This window comes from Paroedura picta, chromosome 14 (genome assembly GCF_049243985.1).
Source record: "Paroedura picta isolate Pp20150507F chromosome 14, Ppicta_v3.0, whole genome shotgun sequence".
In the NCBI taxonomy this organism is placed as follows: Eukaryota; Metazoa; Chordata; class Lepidosauria; order Squamata; family Gekkonidae; genus Paroedura; species Paroedura picta.
The window spans coordinates 1239643-1263925 of NC_135382.1; the positions used below are offsets into that span (position 1 = coordinate 1239643).

Below are 24283 nucleotides of genomic sequence, written 5' to 3' on the forward strand. Positions count from 1 at the left end.
TTGGCTTGCTGTGAAACTTCCTGAACTGAAAAGTAGGAGTGAATCTGTCTTTGAGCTCTGGAGTAGAACGTGTGCATCTTGCTCAGTTAATACAGGAGTTCTAGCCCCTCCCCAACACCATATCCCCTCTGAAAAGAATCGCACAAGAAAAAAGGGGGATCCTAGCACTATTGCTCTCACTCAACTAGGTGCCTAGTTGCATCCATTTTTCTCCACAGGGGATTAATCTAGGTGGTTTGGGAATTAGTTGTTGTTCTGGGGGAAACCCTGGTCTCACCTGGAGGCTGGCTTCCCTGTTTTTAGATTGTTCTATCAAACTTCTCTCTCTCCCTAAACACTAGAATTCAAAGGCATCCAGTGAAAATGATGGGCAGTAGGTATGTAAGGGACAAAGGGAAAAACTACTTTACACAGAGTAATTTCTAACTCACTGGCAGAGAATGAAGGTGATGGTCACAGGAATAAACAGCATTAAAAAGGGATCAGAGAGTTTTATGGACAATCAGTCCATCAAGGATTACTGGTAATGGTGCATAAGGGAGCTTCCATATCGGGAGGCAACCAGCCCCTGAATACCAGTGTTAGGAGGCAGAATCAGGGGAAGGCCTCAGCCTCTATTCCCTGTGGTTGGACCAACAAGTTACATCAAGGGAAACAAAAACCCAACTTGAAATTCAGGCGAGAACCAAAAAGGTTAGGGAAAAAATCAATTTTAGAAAAATATAGTTTATTATAGGACCTCAAATGTTTTAAATCAGCCTTTGGGGAGGGCGGTATATAAATATAATAAATAAATAAATAAAACCATAAAAGAATATCTAAACATCGTAATGCACTAATAATGCCCCCCCCATTATTTTACCTTGACCTAATATGTTTCTATCTAATAAATCTTCATCAAAGGTCAATTGTATAGATGCACACAGATATAATTAATACATTTTTGCTATTTTCAACAGGGGGGGGCGAAAAAACGTGTGGGTAACAGAAATGGTATGAAATTAGTGCTACCATAATCTCTGTTCAGTTGTATAAATTCTGTGTTATTCTTTGCTTACTTGTTTAGTCTGTTCTGGCTAGTTCTGGTCCTGCAAGGTGTTCATATTAGCAGAATCCTCAGCCAGCAAATAGTTCTTATTCCTAATAGATGACTCTGAATTAATGCATATAGATTGATGTCCTTAAGATATCTAGCACAGATTTCATGTTCATCCGATTTCCAGCCTCCCCTGGATATTGGAGAATCCCACTGTGTGCTCCTTGGGGACAGGCCCAGAATGCTTACAAGGCTTGTGTAGCTCTTGATGACGCAGTAGCCTGTAAGTGGCTCTGGCCTTCCGTCTGCTGGGTCATGCGGAGAAGGGAGGGGGGAATAATGCCTTTCCAAACTAGTGTTTTGTGCAATGGAAAATACAATCCGTTTGCATATTGGAATGGAAAAATGGGCAAATGAGAACAAGATGTGTGTGAACAAGACCTTGGGGTACTTGTGGATTGTAAACTGAACATGAGCAGGCAGTGTGATGCAGCGGTAAACAAGGCAAATGCCATTTTGGGCTGTATCAACAGAGGCATCACATCAAAATCACAAGATGTCATAGTCCCATTGTATACGGCACTGGTCAGACCACACCTGGAGTACTGTGTGCAGTTCTGGAGGCCTCACTTCAAGAAGGACGTAGATAAGTATTAAGTATTTAAGTATTTGAAAGGTTGTCACTTGGAGGAGGGCAGGATGCTGTTTCTGCTGGCTGCAGAGGAGAGGACACGCAGTAATGGGTTTAAACTACAAGTACAACAATATAGGCTAGATATCAGGGGAAAGTTTTTCACAGTCAGAGTAGTTCAGCAGCGGAATAGACTGCCTAAGGAGGTGGTGAGCTCCCCCTCACTGGCTGTCTTCAAGCAAAGGTTGGATACACACTTTTATTGGATGCTTTAGGAAGCTTTGGGCTCATCCTGTGTTGAGCAGGGGGTTGGACTAGATGGCCTGTATGGCCCCTTCCCACTCTATGATTCATATTGAACCTTGTTCTGATGCAAAGAAAGACCCATATATAACTTCCAAGCAGAAGCAGTCTGCTTTGGAATTAAGGCCTGCTGGTTCAGGAGATCCAGTGTGTAGATCCACAATGTCTCTCTCCTCCTCAGTTGTCTAGGGAGCTGCTCCTCAGTGCATGGGCCTTTTGAATAACCCAGGAGTGCAGACCTTTTTCTGGGTGGGAGGAACTCGGCCCGTGCTCTGCCAGAGGTGCTGAAACTCGTCTGTTCCGAATGCTGCTCAGATGTTCAGGTATGCAGATTTTTACAGATCTGGAGCTTAGTCTCCCATACAATAGGTTACATTTGACATATTCAGTGGCCTATATAGAATTACAGTTCACAAATTCCTTAATATTAAATGTCTTTTCTTTGGCTGAATCCTGAAAGGTATTTCTCTCACAAGAATATTTACAGGCCCATCCATGCAAATAGATATTCTTTAATGGTTTTTAAACATATGAGCTCCTATAATAAACTGTTTATATTTTTCTAAAATCGATCTTATCCCTAACCTCTTTGGTTCTCGCCTGTTGTTGGGCCACCAGAGGAACTGATTGGCCACTGTGTCTCAGGGGAGGCTGGACTCGATAGACTATAGGTCTGATGGAGCAGGGCACCTTTTATGTTCTTCAGAAACTCCTGTTGCTGAATGTTCTTTCCTGCAGGCAACTCCCCTTCCTCTAAGCAGCCGGCTAAGCAGAGGAAGACCAAATCAGTCCTTTGCTTTTCCTTGACCATATTATGTAGGGTTTGGCAGCCCTTGTCAAATTCCAGAGATCACGTCGCTTGCTTGGGGTGTGCTACATTGTTGTCAAGGTAGTATAAATCAATACTTTTGTAATATAAAAGAATATAATTAATTTGCAATAAGGACTAATTTTTTTAAATCTTTTCCTTTTCATGTTTAAAGGTATCGCTCCTAGTAGTTGTCGAAATTGGTGTTTTCCCTCTCATCTGTGGTTGGTGGCTAGACATATGCTCACTGGTAAGACCAGCATTTTTCAGGCAGCCTACTTGATTCCAGGACAAGAACTTTGCTTAAAAAGTACGGCAGCTCCGTCTTTGAGTGGGAACAACAACACATTTTTATTCATAAGAACACACTAACTATTAAGAAAGCACTAGAACAAAGTTTGAGTCCAGTGGAACCTTTAAGACCAGCAAAGTTTTATTCAAGGTAGAAGCATCTAGTCAAGAAATGGCTGTTTTTAAACCCTGTGCCTTAACTAGATCACCGATGTCACAGATATTCTTAAACTGTGAACAGTTAGATACTGGCATAATGGTCTTTGAACAACTGGTAGGAGAAGTACAGATGGCCCTAAAAAGTCTGAATATGAACCAGAAACAGTTGGCAAGTAATCTGTCTAAACCTTGGTACGACAGAGAATGTAGGCAATGTAAGAATTCCCTAAGAGCTAAACATAGAGAGTATAGACATAACCCTACACAAAACCTATGGGAAGAACTAAAGGAAAAGAAATCTTATTACAAAGCACTAATTAAACGCAAAAAGTTAGGATACATACAAAACATGGGAGCTGCTAAGGCAAGCAATTAAACAAAATAACACATCGCAATTCTGGAGACTAGTTTCTGGTTGTACAAGTCAATCCTATCCAAGTTCAACCGTACTACCAGAGATTTGGGAAAACCACCATCAAGAACTTTATGCGGCTCTGGACATCTCTGAAACATGCCAAGTAAACTCAGGAGGTCTGGATAATCTTCCCCTATGGCCTACTGTTCAACTTTCTGAGATCAAAATTTGATAGGTACACTGCGGCCGGGTAAGGCAGGTGGATTTGACTTAGTCCCCCCAGACCTAATTAAAAGAAATGCGGAATGGTGGGCACCGGTATTGGCCAATTTATTCACGATAATTGATAAGACAGGGAAAATTCCAAAGGGTTGGGAGGTGGCAATCATTGTACCCATACATAAAAAGGGAATCTGAATGACCCAGCCAATTATAGACCGATAAGTCTACTAAGCGTAATAAGCAAACTACGCAAAACATCTTCAGTGGAAACTTCGGGATTGGCTGGACCAGAATAATTTTCTGGCAGACGAACAAGGAGGATTTAGAGAAGGTTGTTCAACACAAGATCACTGTACAATACTTGATCATCTCGTAGTTTAATACTCTTCCAGCTCGATGGTAACCCTGTATGCAGCTTTTGTTGATTTGAAATCGGCTTTTGACTCTGTGTCAAGGGAATTACTATGGGAGAAATTAGATAACATAGATAAGCGTCTTCTATTTTTGATACGTGCTATGTATGAAAATACTACCATCAGAATTAAGTGTAATGCCCATGGTCATCTGACTAATTCTATTAAAGCACTTAGGGGAGTTAAGCAGGGTTGTGTTTTATCACCCCTACTCTTTAACATCTTTATAAATGATATGGTTGAACATTTTTGGAATTAGCTAGCAAACATATCTCGCTACTGCTCTATGCAGATGACGCTGTCCTGTTATCAAGAACGCCAAATGGAATGAGAAGGGCCTTGGTTCTACTGGGTACTTACTGCCGATTGAACCAACTAGAGGTCAATCATTCAAAAACAAAGATTATGGTTTTTGGGAACAAACCTAAAACATATACATGGCATCTTAATTCATCACCCATAGAACAGGTCAGATTTTACAAATATCTGGGAGTACTATTCCAATCAAATGGCCGTAGAAACTCCCATATAGCATATATTTCCTCAAATGCCCAGAGAAGCTCAGGTGCCATTCAGAAATTCTTCTGGCACAAAGGTGGGCGTAATCTTCCCGCAGCCCTTAAGCTGTTCAAGGCAAAACCTCTAGCACAGATGATGTATGGGGCCCCACTGTGTATAAATGCCAATATTTCCAGCCTAGAAAAGACCCAGGCTAAATTTTTAAGATCCCTGCTCCAAGTACCAACCAGCATTTCCAACGCTGCAATCCGGGTGGAAACAGGAATGTATTCTGTCCAGACCAGAATATGGATATGTACATCCATGTACTGGTTAAAATTGCTTTTTTCCACAAAGGGTTTGCTTTACCTAATGATGTCTGAATCATTGGTTGTGCCGTGGATATCCACTCTTGAGAAAAAATGCCTCTTACAAATATGTATTTGCGACTGTAATGCAACTGCGGGAGCAGATTTGTTAGCGGTCCTTGGCCCGAAGGAGGTTCACCTGGCCTTTTTGGCCGTGGCCTCGACCTGGTGGAAGGAGCCCCCAGGAACGCCGAGGGCCCTGGTGGAGCTTTCGCAGTTCTGCAGGGCCTGCAAGACGGAGCTCTTCCAGCAGGTCTTGGGTTGAGTTCAGGGCAATTAAGATTGTCAGGCCCCTCCCTGAGTTAGCAGCTGCATCAGGCTCCCTTATCTGGGCAGTCTGTGGAGTGGGGGGTAGTAGGAAGATAGCATTTATATTGTGACTTTTAGGGGATTTTATTGCGTGGTTTTATGATGTTACCTGCCACGAGCCATTGTATGGGAGTGGCATGCTACAAGTCAAATAATAAATAAACAAATAATTTGGATAGGCACTTGGATCTACCTGAGCTGAATATGAACCACCCCACCCCAATATCTTATTGATTTAGATTTCCCAGGTTTTCTCAGGAGTACCAGAAAAAAAATCTGAGAAAATCCTGGATATAGTCGGGGACTGCAGACGTCAGTACTGAGGGGAGCAGACTTTTCCCGCCAGCCAGCTTGGCTTGGGGCCGGCTTCAGAAGCGCCTGTGCTGCAGGGAGCAGTCTGCTAGCTGCAGCACGGCAGATCCTGGAGCCAGATTCTCCTGAAGCACAGTTTGCTGCAGGAGAAGCCGTTCCAGCCAGGTCTGCATGCAGGACTCCCCACTGCACCCAGATCCTGGGACTAGCTTCTCCAATAGCTCAGGGTCAGGCTGGCTGTTTTAATTTGTTTTGTTTTTTTTTTGGGGGGGGGGGGGGCTTGTTTGGTTTTTTTACCTGGAATTTTTCCACTCAAGTCTATTGGACCTGAAACAATTCAGGATTTCTGAAAAAATCTGGATCTGATTACCATATCAGTATTGGGACCTGGGACTTTTTCGGAAATACTAAAATATTTTCAGATCCAGTGGACTTGAACAAAAAAATAACATAAAAATTGACATCCCTAATTATTATTAAAAAAATGGTGACAGTCTCAGGACTGTGCGGAGTTCTAGGTTTTGCTTTCAGAGTTTCGTGTGGTTCCTCCTAGGAAATGTTTGACGCCACTTTGAAGGACAGGGAGCTGAGCTTCCAGTCTGCCCCCGGCACCACAATGTTCCTCCACTGGCTGGTGGGGATGGTGTATGTCTTCTACTTTGCATCCTTCATCCTTTTGTTGAGAGAGGTAAGCCGCAAGCAGTTTCCTGAAAACACAGTTGAAAGATCTTGACCGGTCAGGTCAGAATAGAGATTCGGCCATTTGACATGCTGGCCCAAACCAGTCAAGCTTCTGCTGTGCCAAAATATCATGGATCGCATAGGAGTGTCGACTAGGGTTGGGTGCTGTGGCGCCCGGAGCAGCCGGTTGCTCCCAACGCAGCAATACACACAGGTGCGGAGCCCACCACGGCACAGTGCTGGCCGCTTCGGGCACCAAAGCACCCAACCCCTCAGTTGGCGGCTAGATAGACGGTTGCCAGGTAGACGCGCCTTGCCATCACATGGCTGCTCGAGAGGCGTTTTCACTGCACACCTGTGGGAGGGATGGTGGGGGTCCAGTCTTTTGGGAATGGGGGGGTTCTTTTGCAAATTTGTGCTTCAAATTTGGTGCCTCTGCCTCAAACCACCAGACCGCTGAATAGATTCATTGACTTTAATGGCTTCATAAAGCATAATGGAGCTGAAAATATTTTATATTCTACATCATGTTCAGGTTTTTTTCGGTATTGACTATATCTGTAGCTGAAATTCAGTTCAAGTAAATGGAATGCACATGCCTGGAGTTGACTTTTAATTGTAAATCAAAAGTTCTACACAGAGAGAATTTGTTCATCTGTATTGCTGGATACTGCATGCAGACTGTGTTTAATTATGCATATGGAGAATGCGTATGATCCTGCGTTGAGCAGGGGGTTGGACTAGATGGCCCCTTCCAACTCTATGATTATATGATTGTAACTCAGGTCTACTACTGTTATGCAGTTTTTATGTCCCAGTTCTGGATTAGCCCGCTGGTTATTATTACTGTACATTTAGTGTACTGATCAGTGACAGAGGAGCAATCCAGAGTCTTCTAAAAAAGATCATTCTCTTCAGTCCAGATTTTAAATAGGAATCTTCCCAGATATTTAGCATCATTCATAGAATCAGAACCATTGAGTTGGAAGGTACCTCCAGGGCTATCTAGTCCAACCCCCCGCATAGTGCAGGAACTCACAACTGCCTGCCCACTCATAGTCACTCCAGTTTGATGCCCAAGTGATCCACACACACACACACCAAAAATCTCCAAAATCCAGCCTGGCCCACAAGTACCCCAAGGTCTTGTTCATACACAGTGTTACCTAGAAGCGTATCCCCCATCCAGTAGGCATGCTTTTCATTTTTCTGACCCAGATGCAGAACTTTACACTTATCTTTATTAAATTGCATCTTGTTCTCATTTGCCCGTTTTTCCATTGTGTTCAGATCTCGTTGAACTCTGTCTCTATCTTCTGGAGTATTTCCCAGTCCTCCCAATTTGGTGTCATCTGCAAACTTGATGAGTAGTCCTTCCACCCCCTCATCTAGATCATTAATAAATATGTTAAAAAGTACCGGACCGAACACCGAGCCCTGAGGTACCCACCTCCCTCCAGTCTGATGAAACACCTTTGACAACAACTCTTTGAGTGCGGTTCTCTAACCAATTCCCTATCCACCTAACTATTTGAAAATCCAGATTGCAGTCCATCAATGTATCCATCAGAACATCATGGGGAACCTTATCAAAAGCTTTACTAAAATCCAAGTAAACGACATCAACCGAATTTCCACGATCCAGCAAACCTGTTACTTGGTCAAAAAAGGAAACCAAGTTGATCTGACAGGACCTATTGGAGACAAATCCATGCTGACTTCCTTGGATCACCAAATTGTCCTCCAGATGTTTGCAGATCGCTCCCTTTAATCTCTGCTCCATTATCTTCCCTACAACAGAGGTCAGACTCACTGGTTTCCCGGGTCATCCTTCCTCCCTTTTTTGAAGATCGGAATAACATTTGCTCTCTTGCAGTCCTCCGGGACATCTCCAGTCCTTAAAGAGGTCCTGAAGATGATGGACAAGGATTCTGCAAGTTCTCCGGAAAGTTCTTTGAGCACTTTCAGGTGCATTTCATCCGGACCAGGGGATTTGAACTCATCCAGTGAAGCTAAATGCCTCTCGACAACCTCTCTATCCATGTTAACCTGCCACCCAGACACTACCCTTTGGCTACTGCCATCTCTAGATGTGCCTAAACCCTTTGACCTGTGGGAAAAAACAGATGTAAAATAGGTGCTGAGCCTTTCTGCTTTCTCTGCATCCTCCGTTAGAGTTTGTCCATCCGCACCCAACAGTGGGCCTATTGCCTCCTTTACGTTTGCTCCTCACATAACTGAACAATCTTTTCTTGTTACAATGGGCTTCCCTGGCCAATCTTGGCTCACTCTCAACTTTGGCCTTTCTGATGATTGATCTACAGTGCCTAGTAACCTGTAGGTACTCTTCTTTAGAGCTCTGTCCTTCCCTCCATTTCCTGAACATTTTCCTTTTCTTTCTTAGTTCCTCTTGAAGTTCTCTGTTCATCCAAATAGGCTTCTTAGAGCTCCTGCAGTGTTTTCATCTTTCTGGGATAGTCATTGATTGAGCATGCAATAGCTCTTGTTTGAGTAGCGCCCACCCTTCACATGCTCCCTTCCCTTCCAGCATTCTCGTCCATGGTATGACACTCATCATGTCTCTGAGTTTATTAAAGTTTCCCCTACGAAAATCCAACATCCGCATCTGGCTACAAGCTTCCTTGCCTCCCCATCTCAAAAGGGTAGTGATGCATATAATTTTTCCTACCTAAATAAAGAACTTTACATTGAAATTAATTTTAGCCCAGTTTTGTAGCCTGTTAGGATCATTCTGTATCCTCATTCTGTCTTCTGGTGTGTTTGCCACCCCTCCCAGTTTAGTGTCACCTGCAAATTTAATAAGGACCCCCTCCATTCCTTCATCCAAATCATTTATGAATATGGTGAATAACACAGGGCCCACGACTGATCTCTAGGGCACTCTACTCATCACTCCAAGAAGATTACAAACCATTTACAAGCATCTTTTGGGTATGATCTGTCAACCAATTCTCAATCCACCTAATAGGATCCATACCATTTTTTACCAAATGGTTAATAAGAATACTATGTGGAACCTTACCGAAAGCCTTACAGAAATCAAGGTAAACAACGTCCACTGGATTCCCCTAATCTAGCAAGGTAGTATTTTTCTTAAAAAAAAAAAAAAAAAGAGGGGGGGTTTAGTCTGACATGACTTGTTCTTATTAATTTATCTATACTTTAGATTTTTAGCCTGCCACTTCCAGTAGGCTTATGGCAGGTTACATAATCCCGCAATACAATAAAACAATAACCCATTAAAACCCAGTATCCAGATGAGCCTTTTATGCATGGTGCCAGCTACTGCGTGCCGTCGCCGTGCCGTTGCGGCCATTCCCCGTGCATGCATGGGGGGCGGGGCATGCTGGGCTGCCCTGGCGTAGCTGAACGCCGGGGCCAGGAAGTAAGCCGGAGCAGTAGGGTGGGGAGATTTGGACAGCCCAGGAGGGGAGGGGGGGCAGCTCTGGGGCTCTGTGGAGCCCGCAGGAGCATGCGGTGTCCCTACAGGGACACTAGAGTTGGGGTTGAGCAGGCCGACAGGCCTGATGCTAGCAAATTATTTATTTATTTATTTATTTATTTATCATACTTCTATATTTATCATACTTATGCACAGCGCTGGTCCGCCGCAGCCCCGGCTTACCCAGGAAGCTACGGAAGATCCTGCATTTGCTTAACGCGATACGATACGTATAATGCGGGTCTTCCGTAGCCCTGGGCCAGGAAGTGTCTGTGCTGGCGGCAGCAGCGAGCGTTATCGGTGACTTTTACTGAAGTGCTGCTGCCACTAAGGCGGGCATTATGGCCAGTTCATAAGGGGCCACGGCGTGTCCCTGTCGATATGACTCTATAACTCTCGGAGGCACTCTGGGGTTTGATGTTCAGAGCCAGATGATGTTGCTCCAACCAGAGAGGGGGCCCCAACTTGACTCTAGAACTGGCCCCAACCATAGACCTGGTGGAAGAGCTCCGTTTTGCAGGCCCTTCAGAAAGCAGAAAGCTCTCTGAGGGCCCACAGGTCCACCGGGAGCTCATTCCTCCAGGTGGGGGCTAGAACCAAAAAGGCCCTGGCCCTGGTCGAGGCCAGGTGAGCCTCCCTGGGGCCAGGAATGGTCTTGAGAAAGCCTTGCTGACTCTTAGTAATCACAGCCATCTGTTCTATCTGCTCAAGGACTGACTGTTTGATGATTTGTTCCAAAATTTTGCCAGCTAAACATGTCAAGCTGACAGATCGATACTTGGATCGCCTTTTCCCCCTTCTTGAAGGGATAACATTTGCCGGCCTCTAGTCTTCTGGCATTTCAGCTGTTCTCCAAGAAATGTCAAAAATAATGGACAGTGATTCAGAAATTACTTCTGCAGGTTCTTTTAGTTCTCTTGGATGCAGTTCATCTGGCCCAGAGGATTTGGTTTCTTTTACGGAAACGAAGTGTTTATGGACTTCCCCCTACCATGATCCCCTCCCTCATCATGCGAAATGCGGTTGCCACATTGATCAGGATTCCCCTGACAAGAGAAGACTGAGAAGAAGCAGGACTTGAGCAGCTCAGCCCTCTCTTCCTCACCTGTTACAAAGTCACTTTCTTGTCCCCGCCATGGTCCCGCCATGTCCCTGTTCTTTTTCTTACTTTGAATATAAGAACCCTTTTTTGGTTTTTTTAGCATTTCTTCCTATCCTAAGCTCATACTGAACTTTAGCTTTTCTAACACTCTCCCAGTTCTCCTTCTCAAGGGAAACTCCCAACCTTCTTGGACTTCCATCTGCTTAAGTTTTTCTGACCTTGGGATCCCACCCAACGTAACTTTAAGCTTGTTAAACTTTGCTCTCCTGAAGCGCAGCCTGTCTGTGTGACTGCACACAGCTTTCCTCTCCAATATCATTACTGCTTTCTGGGGCATTGCATTGCTTCACTGTGACTAGGGATGCTGCCCAAATGCGGGGAGGATTCACAAGGCCTGCCCCGGCTGCAATGCCCTGTATTCAGACCCCCCCCCCCCGAGTGCCCATTGCCAGCCCCTCCAAGCCGAGCTTTGGACTCCTCCTGCTGTGTCTCTTCCCCCTCCTCCACTTTCCCAGCCTTGCTGGAAGGCGCCCGCATCCACGCTTAAAGTTCCATTCAGCAGTCCCCCTGTGACAGCAGAATCACCAGGCAGGTCATTGGTTTTGGGCAGGACGGGCCCAAGGAAGCCTTGGGTCGGTTGGGCTGCATGCTATAACGAGAAGTAATTGAGGCTTTTTGGTTTCTAATAATAAAAGTGGACTGACAGGAAAAATCCATTTCAAACCTTTTAAACCTTCTACTATCAATGTGGCAACCTGTCTTTACCTTTGCGATGTTTATTTCTCTTTTTCAGGTGCTTAGACCGGGAGTCCTGTGGTTTCTGAGGAATTTAAATGATCCAGACTTTAATCCTGTTCAAGAAATGATTCACTTACCTATTTATAGACATCTCAGGAGGTTTATATTATCAGTGGTAAGCATTTTCCCAGTTCATTGAAACTAAATGGGTGTGATTGCATCCAGTGTGTTTTTGATGTTTTTTCTTCACTAATTCCCAACTCCATCTTGTGAAACAAAACTTATTGTATAAAAAATCATATACCATAAATATATACCATCACAGATGCTTAGTTCTGTGGTTCTCAAAACTGTGGATTTGTGTTTGCAGACATAACGTGTCTGTTTTTATCAGCGAAAGTGTTTTGAAATGTTGTTGTTGTTAGGTGCGAAGTCGTGTCCGACCCATCGCGACCCATCAACAATGATCCTCCAGGCCTTCCTGTCCTCTACCATTCCCCGGAGTCCATTTAAGTTTCCACCTACTGCTTCAGGGACTCCATCCAGCCACCTCATTCTCTGTCGTCCCCTTCTTCTTTTGCCCTCAATTAGGCTCTTCTCCAGGGAGCCCTTCCTTCTCATGAGGTGGCCAAATATGTTTTGAAATAAACATATAGAATTGAGAGGCTCCAGTCCTGTTGTTCCTACGCAAATCTGTGTACACACCTCTTAAGCGCTAAATTTCAAGACGTTCTATGAATGGATTATGTTTTGTGTTGGAAGAGATCTGGATAAGAAGGGAGAGAAACAGTACAAATGAAAGTGAAACTTTTCGAGCAGAATGATCTATAAGTCTTGAGCTTTTTTCTAGTATAGCCTCATTGATGTTTAAACAAATACAAGAATACATATGCTACATAGTGTTGTTACAATCATAGAATCATAGAGTTGGAAGGGGCCACACAGGCCATCTAGTCCAACCCCCTGCTCTACGCAGGATCAGCCCTAAGCATCCTAAAGCATCCAAGAAAAGTGTGTATCCAGCCTTTGCTTGAAGACTGCCAGTGTTGTTTTAGTTAAATAAAACAATTTAAATGGTTATTGATAATTATTATTTTACTTCCAATAAAGTACAGCATAAAAACTGTTTAAATATGAACAATTAACCTCCAATTAAATTAGAGATATTTCACCTCCCTGCAGGAGCTTCCAGCTTTTTGCAGGGCTTGCAAAACGGAGCTCTTCCGCCAGGTGTGTGGCGAAAAGAAGATCTGTGCCCCCCCCCCCCCGGAAGAGTACTCCATCATGTTCCATCTGTGGTGGTCTGCTGTTCCCCTGGTCCCCGGCAGGGGTAAAGGGGGGGTTGCCACCATGTTTTTCTGGTAGACTGTATTTTTAACTACTGATTTTAGGGGATTCTATTTACCATTTTATTTACCACTTGCCAAGAGTGGCGGGCAATAAATTCAATAAATCAATAATATCATAACTACCTATTTCAAATTGTAAATAGCCAAACATTCACTAATGTTCTGCTATAACTGTAAAGCTAACCTGAAAACTTTAATTTTAAAAATGAAACTGTCGTTTGGCTTAAAGTTAAAGTTAACATTAAAGTTATAAGAAACAGCAAGAATGAATCTTTATGTTTAAAGCTATTATTTAAATTGAGTCTTACCAACTAGTGATTTAAATCAATTTGATTTGAATTTTGATTAAAATCAATTTGATTTTCTAAAATTTAAATCAGTTCTACTGTAAAAAAGACTCTGGAGTAGTTGTAATTTTAGGTGCCAAATACACTAACATTATCCCAATTTCTAGATACAAAAGTTTTAGGAATTTCAGGAAGCATTTTTTAAAAGCTTAAATTTCTGCAGTTATAAAAAAGTTTATATCGCAGGTTCTTTATTTGGATATTTTTTGGAATTGCTGTCCCTTCCAGTGCTAGATAAAGCTATGAGAGTTATTTTAATGATGCTACAGTAGGAGGGTTTTTTTTGGCAACGTTATTGCTGAAGACTATCAGAGTCTAGCAGAGAAATCTCATCCGTCTCCGACACTGATGTTGTGCAATGTCATGTCTGTTATAAGAAATGGAGTTCTATGAGATCTGCATCCATGAGAAACATCTAGTGAGAATGTTGTTGAGTGTCAAGGAGCCTTCTCAGATAGTGGACCTTGCAAAAATCCTGTCAATTATCTCGAGAACCGATCTATCTCTGCTACACATCGGCTGTACGAAAGGCTTCATTACCGTTGTCCATATGTCTATGCCCGGAATTTGTTTCTGTTTTAAATTTTGTTTTATTTATATCAAGTCTTATGCCAATGAAGGTATCTGAATCTGAAAATATGTTGGCTAAGACAAGGGATGGCGAGCCATTAACAAGCACCCCTTGGGTGTGATCTGTCAACCAGTTCTGGATCAGTGCCCCCACAGTGACCTTGGCCTGCAATCCCTCATTACGTGATTTTACCCTCTGTAGCCAGACTTTGTCCTGCAAACCAGAGTTGGAAATTGTGGCTCAGGATAGGTTTCTGGTTCTGTTTGACTAGCATGTGCTAACTGTGTTTAAGTGTGTAACAAAACTGTTGTGAAAAGGGAGGAGGGTTTACTCCCAGTTAATTCATACTTCTCCAGCACACTTCCTCTGCTTTGTACCAGTGTGTGGATAGGCTGTAAGTTAAGGTTGAATGCAGAAAAAACTTTATGGCATTTCTTTCTTGTTACAGATCGTCTTTGGGTCAATTGTCTTGCTCATGCTATGGCTTCCTATACGAATTATCAAATACCTCCTGCCTAATTTTCTTCCTTATAATGTCATGCTTTATAGGTAAGACTACTTCTGAAAAAAATGATCTGCTGACGCCTGCTAATTCCCTGTGACTGCAGAGACTTGTTTGTACCCTCACATGGAATTAACTTTAAGCTGTGAACTGCTGCAGTGTTCATTTTTTTTAAATCAGTGATTTTCTCAATGTTTATGTATGTGGAGTCTGAATAACAGTAGAAGTCTTGTCTTGTTATAGACATCCCATAGGAACAAGAGACGCTCCACTGATGCTGTCATTTGTAGGATTATTATTATATATAATATTGATTTTTTTTTTACTTTACAAACTTGGCTCCTTTAGATTATGAGGTATTTTTTTAAACAGACATTTTATTATTATTTTTTTATTTGTATCCCACCTCTCACAAAGTCTTGGGGAGGCTAACAAGATAAGGGTTTACAATAAACCTGTACAAATAAAATAGAGTGAAAATATTAAATAGGGTAAGACAGCAATGCAGCCCCTCCATACAGTCCACAATCAACTCCCCTTAATTGGTCCCAGTGGGAGTGGATTGGGCGACCAGGGGGGCGGTGGGAGGTGATAAATAGAGGGGGCCATACACATGACTTGGCTATGGGTGTGTGAAAACCAGCTAATACCTGTGTCATCAGTGCCCCCTGTAAGTAATGCTCACGTTGACAGCGTGATTTTGGTGTCATTTCCATTTCTCCTTTTGTCTCCCCCAGTGATGCTCCTGTGAGCGAACTTTCCCTGGAGCTCCTTTTACTGCAGGTGGTGCTGCCAGCTTTGCTTGAACAAGGGCACACGAGGCAGTGGCTGAAAGGGCTTGTCCGAGCCTGGACAGTCACTGCTGGGTACTTGCTGTAAGTGGAACTTCCGGTCAGAATCCTGTTGTCAGATGCACTGTGGCCGTTTGTTTCTTTTGCCTTTGATTCTGTGTTGTTGTTGTTGTTTAGTGTAGGTGCGAATGTAGCTGGAGGAGGCTAGAAGTCAGCCCCCCCCCCCCCCAGCCTGGAGACGGCACTTGTGCCTAACTTTCGTTTTCCAGCCCATCACGAGTGTTTTGCACCCAAATCGGGGGGGAGGGGGGGACCTGTGGTGATGAGACATTGACAAGGGGATGTGCTCTGGACTAAGCTGCGCTTTATATGGTCTCCCTCTGTGGATCTCATCTCTGTCTTCAATAATAGCTTGGAAAGGCTAAAAACCACCTTTTTCCAGCAGATCTTGGGAATTCCAAACTGTGTTCCTTATTTTCCTCTATGTCTTGTCATAGGCTGTAATCTTCTTGACACTTGGGCCTGGCTTTAGATATTGCTTAAAATTGCGCTTATTCATTCAGATAATCTACTGGCCTTTTTATTGAGGGACACCTTTAAGCTTAAATGGTTTTCTGCCATCCTGACTTCACTCAAACAAATGGGCATTGACTATGACTGCATATTATCTCTAGATGAGACTTCCGCATTTAATTAAACAAAAGATTTTTGATCAAGTATTCCATCCGATTGTACCAGCAATTTGTTCTCCTCACGCTGTTGGTCTCCAAGTGCTTCATGGGGTAATGCTGGCTTAGTTCTTTAATTTGGCAAACTCCCACTACTACAGAGCTTTTATGCATGCACAACTCAATGCTTTTCCATCAGACGTGCTAAGATCCCTTTAAAAAGTGTCCCTGAAGCACATTATACTTGATTGCTCTTTGCAGACAGTCCAGTGAAGGCTTGTCATGCCCCTCAGATCCAAATGGAGGCCTAATAAAAAACAGATCTGATTTGTCAACTTCTATTGAGCGATAATCAGCCTCTTGTGGTGCAGGGTAGTAAGGCAGTTGACATGCTGTCTGAAGCTCTGACCATGAGGCTGGGAGTTCGATCCCAGCATCTGGCTCAAGGTTGACTCAGCCTTCCATCCTTCTGAGGTTGGTAAAATGAGGACCCAACTTGCTGGAGGGGTAAAACGGTAATGACTGGGGAAGGGAATGGCAAACCACCCCGTATTGAGTCTGCCATGAAAACACTAGAGGGCGTCACCCCAAGGGTCAGACATGACCTGGTGCTTGCACAGGGGATACCTTTACCTTTTACCTTATTGAGTGATAAAAATGTCAATGTCAATTTTCTTATGGCTGATTTTTTGTCTACAGTTCTAACATCAAAATTTACTGGCATATTTTAATTATTTTTTCTCAGTTTCCTTTGTACTTAACCAATAAAAGGGTGTGTGTGTGTGTGTGTGTGTGTGAGAGAGAGAGAGAGACAGACAGAGACAGAGAGCAGGTATAACCGTTCTCAGGGGCGTCAGTTTTAGCAAAGGTTGGAGATGCTTTCTTTATTGTATCTTCAATAAAGAGATTTCCTTCAACTAAGTCTGCTTATCTAAGCCTTGTTGTTGATGAACTAACCAAAATGGAGCAATGAATCTTTGCAGCTAAATGTTTTGATAGGTTACCAAATCTGGCTTGTGTAAATCAACAATTGGAAGTTGTTGTGCCTCTTTTGCTGTTTTGCACCTTCAGTGTTATATTTATCTTGAGTATAGAAACTGTTGCATTAGTTTAAAACAGCCAGTCCTTTTCTTCTGTAGCTTTTAGGTTTTGGCATTCATTTCCCTGATAGGGTAGACTGGGGGCTTTGTTTTAAACACATATATCCACAGACTGGGGAAGAAGAAGAAGATTGTTATTATTGTTGTTGTTGTTATTATTATTATTATTCCCATGCCTTGTTGGAAAGGGGAAAAAACAAAGGAAGTGGAGCAGAAACTTCACTGAAGCTTTTAGAGGAAAACTGTGGAAGTTCCTTCAAAAACTGACTTCTTGCTCACAAGCTAACCAACATTAAGATACATGTGCTAAGATAGGATGCATTTCTGTACCTAGAAATCTTCATGAGGGAAACATGCAGAATTTGCATTGGTAATCTGTTGCATACCATCAGGTCCTTTTGACCTCATTTATGGTGGACCTTCTGGTGACCTTTTCACCCCTTTGTCAAACCACTGTGCACATATTGTTTTGGCATACTGGCCTAACTTCCCGTTGTTGGTCAGGGTATGTGGACTTCTTAATGGAGTCTCTTTGTGATGATGGCGGTGCAGAGAGTGGTGTTTGATGTCTTAATTTTTACTGAAGTTTGTACTGAACACTCAATTTGTTTGAGATGGCCAATGGCTGACTAATAAACTGAATCTGAAAAAATCTGTTAATAGGATCTAAATTTGGTGCCAGGTCAAGTTAAACAATAAAGGGGCCAGAATACAGCCCTGTTTAACTCCAGTGGTCATTGAGATTATAGAGGTTAAAATCTCCCTCAGAAGAGCACTGGACTTGACATGAAGTAGACATATCAACTTTTTCAATAAGGAATCTAAGTCTGGGTTCCATACCCATTAAGCACAGCTTGTTCCAAAGCATATCCCTGTCTCATCAAGGGCACTTTTAAGGTCCATGAAAGCTGAATGAAGCTGCTGGCTGCTTTGGCTAGTTTATTTCCCACCCAGCCATGAAAGAACTGAACAATCTACAGTAGAATTACCCTGTAAGAAGCTAATCTCTTCCGGACCAGCAGTGCCGAGGGAGTGATTCCAGTCTGTTAGACGCAGAGATTTTACCTATGATGGATAATAAACTGAATAGATCTACAACTGTTAGGGTTATGGAGATCACTATTTTTGAGCACAGGAACAAATATTGAATTCCACCAGGAGTTTGGAACGATCCCATATAAATCCGTTCCGGTGAACAGACTGGCCAAAGGTGAAGCCCTCCATTTAACGCTGTTTTTTAAAAATTCCACAGAAAGAGCATCCTGACCCAGGACTTTGCCTATCTTGAGATCCAAAATTAGTTTCTCTACTTGGTCAGGCAATATCGGGGTCCATCTAGGTATGCTAGTTGGAATAGAATCAACTAATAGATTTCCCGATACTGCTGAAACATTAAATAAAGCATAAAATGGTCAACCCAAATTTGGGGATCAGTAATGAGTTCCGAACCACACATTTTCCTGACCTATGGCTGATCAGGGCCCTCTTATAGCTGACCAACATGCTTTAATATTTTTACATTTAATAACATCAAATAAAAGGTAAAGGTCAAGGTCTCCCCTCCTGTGCAAGCACCGATTCATGTCTGACCCTTGGGGTGATGCCCTCTAGCGTTTTCATGGCAGACTCAATATGGGGTGGTTTGCCAGTGCCTTCCCCAGTCATTACCGTTTACCCCCCAGCAAGCTGGGTACTCATTTTACCGACCTCGGAAGGATGGAAGGCTGAGTCAACCTTGAGCCGGCTGCTGGGATTGAACTCCCAGCCTCATGGTGAGAGCTTTCAGACAGCTGCCTTACCACTCTGCGCCACAAGAGGCTCTTCAATAACATCAAATAAGCATGCCCAAATTTCTTGAAAATGTAATCGTTTCTTTAGGATGAGGTTATTTTTTTAAAAAAAATATGATCGAAATCGCTACAGGTTCTCTGATGACCAAGCGTTCCTAAAGAGTTCTCTCGGTGTCTTTTCTGAGGCGCAACAGTCTTGATCAAACCAAGTAGGGGGATTTCTACCTGAGTTGTAGGCTGGCTGTGCCTTAGGGCCACGGAGGTTGATTATCTGAATATACACATCTATGACAGTCTCAGGTGAGTGCAGATTGGTTAAAGCCTCAATGGGAGATGGAACTCGGTTCTGAAAAAGGGATCCTGAGAGAGAGGCCTTTCATTTCTGGTGTCATAATAGCGTTTAATTTGGCGGCTAAAAAAAGTCTCAATGTCAGGGAATAGTAATAGATGCCAGTTATTCTAGATCACATTTTAATCCAGGTTTGGAATCCTGGATTAAACCAGCTCCTATCCACCATGGTTGTAGCATCCAGAGATGGTTTCAGTTCAGGAATCTTTCATCATATGTGAGGGAGGGAGGGAGTGATGGATGCAGCATTAGCAACCAGTGTGCATGATTGTGTTCTTTGTTCATAAAAACTGAAGGCAGTTTACATGCATTCTTAAATATTATTACAGGGATCTGCATTCTTACTTACTTGGAGACCAGGAAGAGAATGAAAACAATGCCAACCAACAGCCTAACAACCAACCTGCTCGCAATAATAATGCCATTCCAGTTGTGGGAGAAGGGCTTCATGCAGCCCACCAAGCCATACTGCAGCAAGGGGGACCTGTGGGGTTCCAGCCTTACCGGAGGCCTTTAAAATTTCCACTCCGGGTAGGTGGTTCTAAAAAGTTTTTCTTCTTCATAGCACATTGGAGTCTACTGTTATAAAAAAATCAGACAATGTGGCTGGAGAGGTGAGATGTATTCATTAGTATATGCATCTGATGCTGTTTTGTGTTGAGCAATGTAGAATGATGTTTTATTTGTATTGTTTTTATTGGAATTGTAATGGTTGTGAGCTGCCACAAGCTGCTGGGTTGGGAGTGGCAGGATAAAAATCTAATAAATAAATTATTTGTTCATTTGTTTATTTGTTCAATTTCTAATCCACTACTCCTGGCAATGACAGTTCATGGCAGCTCACAACAGCTTAAAAATTACAATATAAAAATTACAAAATTAAAAACCAGCATTAAAATGTTAAAAATAACGTAGTAACATACCAGCATTAATAATAGTCTGCAACCAGCTTAGTCTACTCTCCAGCAGAGGGATAGTATAATAACAATAATAAGGAGAAGAAGAAGAGCTGATTCTTATATGCCACTTTTCTCTATCTGAAGGAGTCTCCAAATGGCTTCCAGTCGCCTTCCCTTTCCTCTCCCCACAACAGACACCCTGTGAGGTGGGTGAGGCTGAGAGAGCCCTGAGATTATTGAAGAAGAAAAAGAGTTGGATGCGGTGGTGGTGGCGGCAGCAGCCCCCTTCCCCCGGGCAAGGCCTCGCCCCCCTCCAGTCACCTCCTGCGGAGGGTCGCCCAGAGCCACGGCTGGGGGGCCGGCGGAAGCACCTCTGCAGTGCTAGCTGGCAGTTCCTCTGGCTGAGTCCCTGCTGGGCTTCAGTGCCGAAGTTGGGGTTACAGCAAAGAAAAGATTGACAACCACTGCTTTAACCAATTTAAATCTTGCCCACCCTCTAATCATTATTCTCCTCTTTCATTATGTTGTGCAAACTCAAAGACCTACATTCTTTAACCTTCAAATCTACTGATTGTCCATCTATTGCTTCCCTTCCATGTAAGAAGTCATAGAATCATGGAATTACAGAGTTGGAGGCAATCTCCTGGGTCATCCAGTCCAACCCCCCGCACAATGCAGGACACTCACAACCCTATACCTCACCCACTGTCACCTGCCATCCCCTTGAACCTTCACAGATCCAGCCTCTGTTTAAAAAATTCTGATTTTATCAACCACCTCCTGAGGAAGCGTTTTTCACTGAGAAACTGCTCTGTCAGGAACTTCTTCCGCATATTTAGATGGGATTTCTTTTGCATTCTTTTCATCCCATTGGTTCTGGTCCATCCCTCCGGGGCAAGAGAGAACGACTCTTCTTCAGCCTCTATATGGCAGCCTTTCAAATACTTGAAGATGGTTATCAGATCCCCTCTGAGTCGTCTCCTCCCCTGGCTAAAGACATCAAGCTCCCCCAACCTTTCTTCATATGTCTTGGTCTCCAAGCCTCTCACCATCTTTGTCGCCCTCCTCTGGACACAGGCCCCAGGACTGATCCTTGGGGTACTCCACTTGTCACTCTTCTCCAAGAGGATGCTGAACCGTTAACAAGCACCCTCTGAATACGATTTGTCAACCAGTTATCGATCCACCTGACAGAATTAGGATCAGTAAAAGATTTCCACTGTGTCAGAAAGGTAGATGTCGAAGCAGTAACTTTAACAGTTTTAGCCAATTCTAACAACTTGACAATCCAGCCTTCTATTGTAGGTAAATTTGTGATTTTCCAGTTCAGTGCATCTACAATGCTTGCTGCTGTTGTCATATATCTGTTTTGAATAACCAAGATAGACAGGAATCAAGGGGGCATATGGTCGGCCTTACCGGCCCCGGCAGCTTGTCTGCTGTGGTTCCTGAGAGCCACCTGCAGCCATCAAGCGTATCCCCCCCCCCCCCCCCCGTGGTGGCCAACAGACCTCTAGTTCCCTTTCCGCACTGGAGGTGCCAGGAAGGTCCCAACGGAGCAACCAGACTTTAGATGCAAAGCAGCTCACTAAGGCCTCACAGCTAAAAGCCAACGGACCACTACTTTGGCACCCTTCCTCGAGAGCCGTCAAAGATCGAACTACCCCGAACAATTGGGAAGAGTGAGAGCTCACAGATGTGATAGAGGTGACACAGAACTCACGTTTTGTGTGTAGAAAGTAAAACATTTTAGGCGCCCATGTTGGAAATCTTGAATATATTTCCTCATATATCAAGATTCCCATTGTTCTAATTGATCTTCAGTAGCTTCTAATGCACTAAACATATTCCTCAAATATTCTATTCTATGTTTTTGAACAGAAGTGGCATTACATTTTAGGTTGTCTCCAGAGTTCATTTGGCTTTTTCTTCCTCTGCATGTATAAAGCTCTTAATTCTTCCTTTCTGTTTTTGTGCGTTGCAGATATTTCTGTTGATCGTTTTCATGTGTATAACCCTACTGATTGCAAGTCTTATCTGCCTTACATTGCCAGGTATGAGCTGTTGCTTAGCAAGCTGCTTCTTTCTTTGAAAACATCGCATTTGTTTTTACTTAGATTGTTTAGACCGCCTGGGATAAAATCTGAACATTCTCTCACCTTTGAAATAAACGTCTGTTGGGCTGACGTTGGACACTCATCTCCTTTTATAAATTGGTATCTAGTCCAATTTTATTTTAGTTGAAATTAAAACAATTTTCCTTCAGAAATTCATATTGATTTTGGAAGTGTTGGTATGTTGTATATTAAAATACCATTGATAATGCAAAGCTTTTAGGAATTTTTATAAATGGAGATCAAAGGATTTGTGACCTTGCAATCTCCACACAATGATAGGGCCAAAGGTGAGTTGTTGTTAGACCTGCTAATTCTTTCTGTACTGTAAGTACTTAATTAGCAGAAAGTCCTGCTCTATGCAGTTGCATTTGTAACCGTCAAATTCTAAAACTTGTGAGTTGTTTTGCTGATTCTTCTCATGTTGTTCCTGGAAGGGGGGGGGGCTGTCTCTCAGGAGTAATATTGCACGGACCCCTTGGGCTGCAGAAAGAGGAGGTATTTTTCTCTCTGCTAATGGGAAATCCCTTCCATCAGAGGAGATTTTGCATGAGAATGGGATCCAGTCTATTAGTCTAAGAATGTAAAAAATAATTGATGGATTATTACTGAATGCCATTTTATCAGTCCTGTGTGCCCGCCACACCTTTGGCATGCTGCTCATCTGCTTTATTTCAAATCTACTCCTACTTGCAGTTTCTATCAATGAATCAGGAGAATTCGGAATCTGGCATATTGGAATGCTAGAAAACTGGAAGGAATTTTAAAACTTCTTACTGTTTAACATGTGAACTAGAGCTGTGCAAGAAAAAAATAATTTGTTGTTTGTTTGGATTCTGATATATTGGACCTGAAAAATATTGGTATTTCCTGATATTCCTGAATTCCAATGCCAGTATGGTACTCGGATTCAGTAAATATTCAGGAAAACTTATTATACGGGTATTGATTTGGTCAGTAAATTTTATCATTTCTTGGATTTACAATACAATACAATACAAAAACCTTTAATCTTTAACACTTTGCTCTATTATATATGTGTGAAAAGCCCTCCTGGGCGGAGACTGTTCGGTCCCTGTCCGGGTCCTGTCCATCCCTGTCTGGGTCCTGCGCGCATCTGGATTGGTTCAGCCCTAGTGGAACCCGCCCCCAACAGCCCAACCAGCCCAATCAGGCTGCATCTTCCACCCAATCAGGCTGTCTCACCCCTAACTGTCACATCCAACAACTCTGCTCACTTTGCCTCCAACTGCTGACAGAGTCGGCAGGTGGTATTCTCTCCCCCCCCCCCCCAAGCCTGCCTCTGAAAGCTCCTGAGGGGAGGGAGGCATTTCTGAGAGCAACGCAGGGGAGTCTGTGAGGGGAGTTGTGCTTTCATTTTGAGGAGGGGGGCTGACAGAAAAGCCCCTTCTCACTTACTGCTCTGGCCGGCCTCCCTGCTGTACAGAAGATGCAGCCAAGCAACTCTCTGAAAATTTGAAGCCTACCACACAGGGCTGTTGTGCAGATTAAACTGGATGCTGTTGCGGAGGTTCTTTGGCCTCCTTTTTTATCTACACAACAACCCTGTGCAGTAGGCCTCAAATCTGCAGAGAGTCACAAAGAAGAAATACACATGACTTGGCTATTTCTTCCTTCCAGCAGTGAGGCCTGCCAGGGAAGTATTTTATGTGAGAAGGGGCTTTTCTGTCAGCCCCCCCCCAAAGGAAACACAAGTACCCCCACAGACTACTATGCATTGGTGTCAGAAATGCCTCCCTGCCCTCAGCCAGGGGCTGTCAGAGGCTCCTTCACAGCAGGCCTGAAGGGGGGGGGGGGGGGGAGGAAGCACACTCACCAGCCACCTGCCAGCTCTGTCAGTGGTCTGAGGCAAAGTGAGGGAAGTTGTTGGATGTGACATTTAGGCTTGTGCAGCCCTTTCTGCCTGGGGAGCTGATCTTTATACTCTGCAGGTGAACTGTAATTCCAGGAGCTCTCCAGGCCCCACCTGGAGGTTGGCTACCCCTGGGTTGGAAATATTCCTGGAGGTTTGGAGGTGGGACTTCAGAATCAGAGTCCGGCCTTCAAAGGAGCCATTTTTGCCTGCAGAGCTGATCATTATAATGTAGAGCAGT

At 43.5% G+C, this 24283-nt stretch overlaps 1 protein-coding gene across 1 annotated transcript in view; it reads left to right on the forward strand.

Annotated features, from left to right (window-relative positions):
• Positions 1-24283, forward strand: part of MARCHF6 (membrane associated ring-CH-type finger 6) — a 110954-nt gene that overhangs the window by 51895 nt on the left and 34776 nt on the right. Inside the window, exons 13-20 of the mRNA XM_077310435.1 lie at positions 2791-2859; positions 2954-3028; positions 6259-6393; positions 11745-11864; positions 14405-14505; positions 15196-15333; positions 19486-19687; positions 22040-22109. Of these exons, the coding sequence (XP_077166550.1) occupies positions 2791-2859; positions 2954-3028; positions 6259-6393; positions 11745-11864; positions 14405-14505; positions 15196-15333; positions 19486-19687; positions 22040-22109 (910 nt within the window). The remainder of the gene's footprint in view (positions 1-2790; positions 2860-2953; positions 3029-6258; positions 6394-11744; positions 11865-14404; positions 14506-15195; positions 15334-19485; positions 19688-22039; positions 22110-24283) is intronic.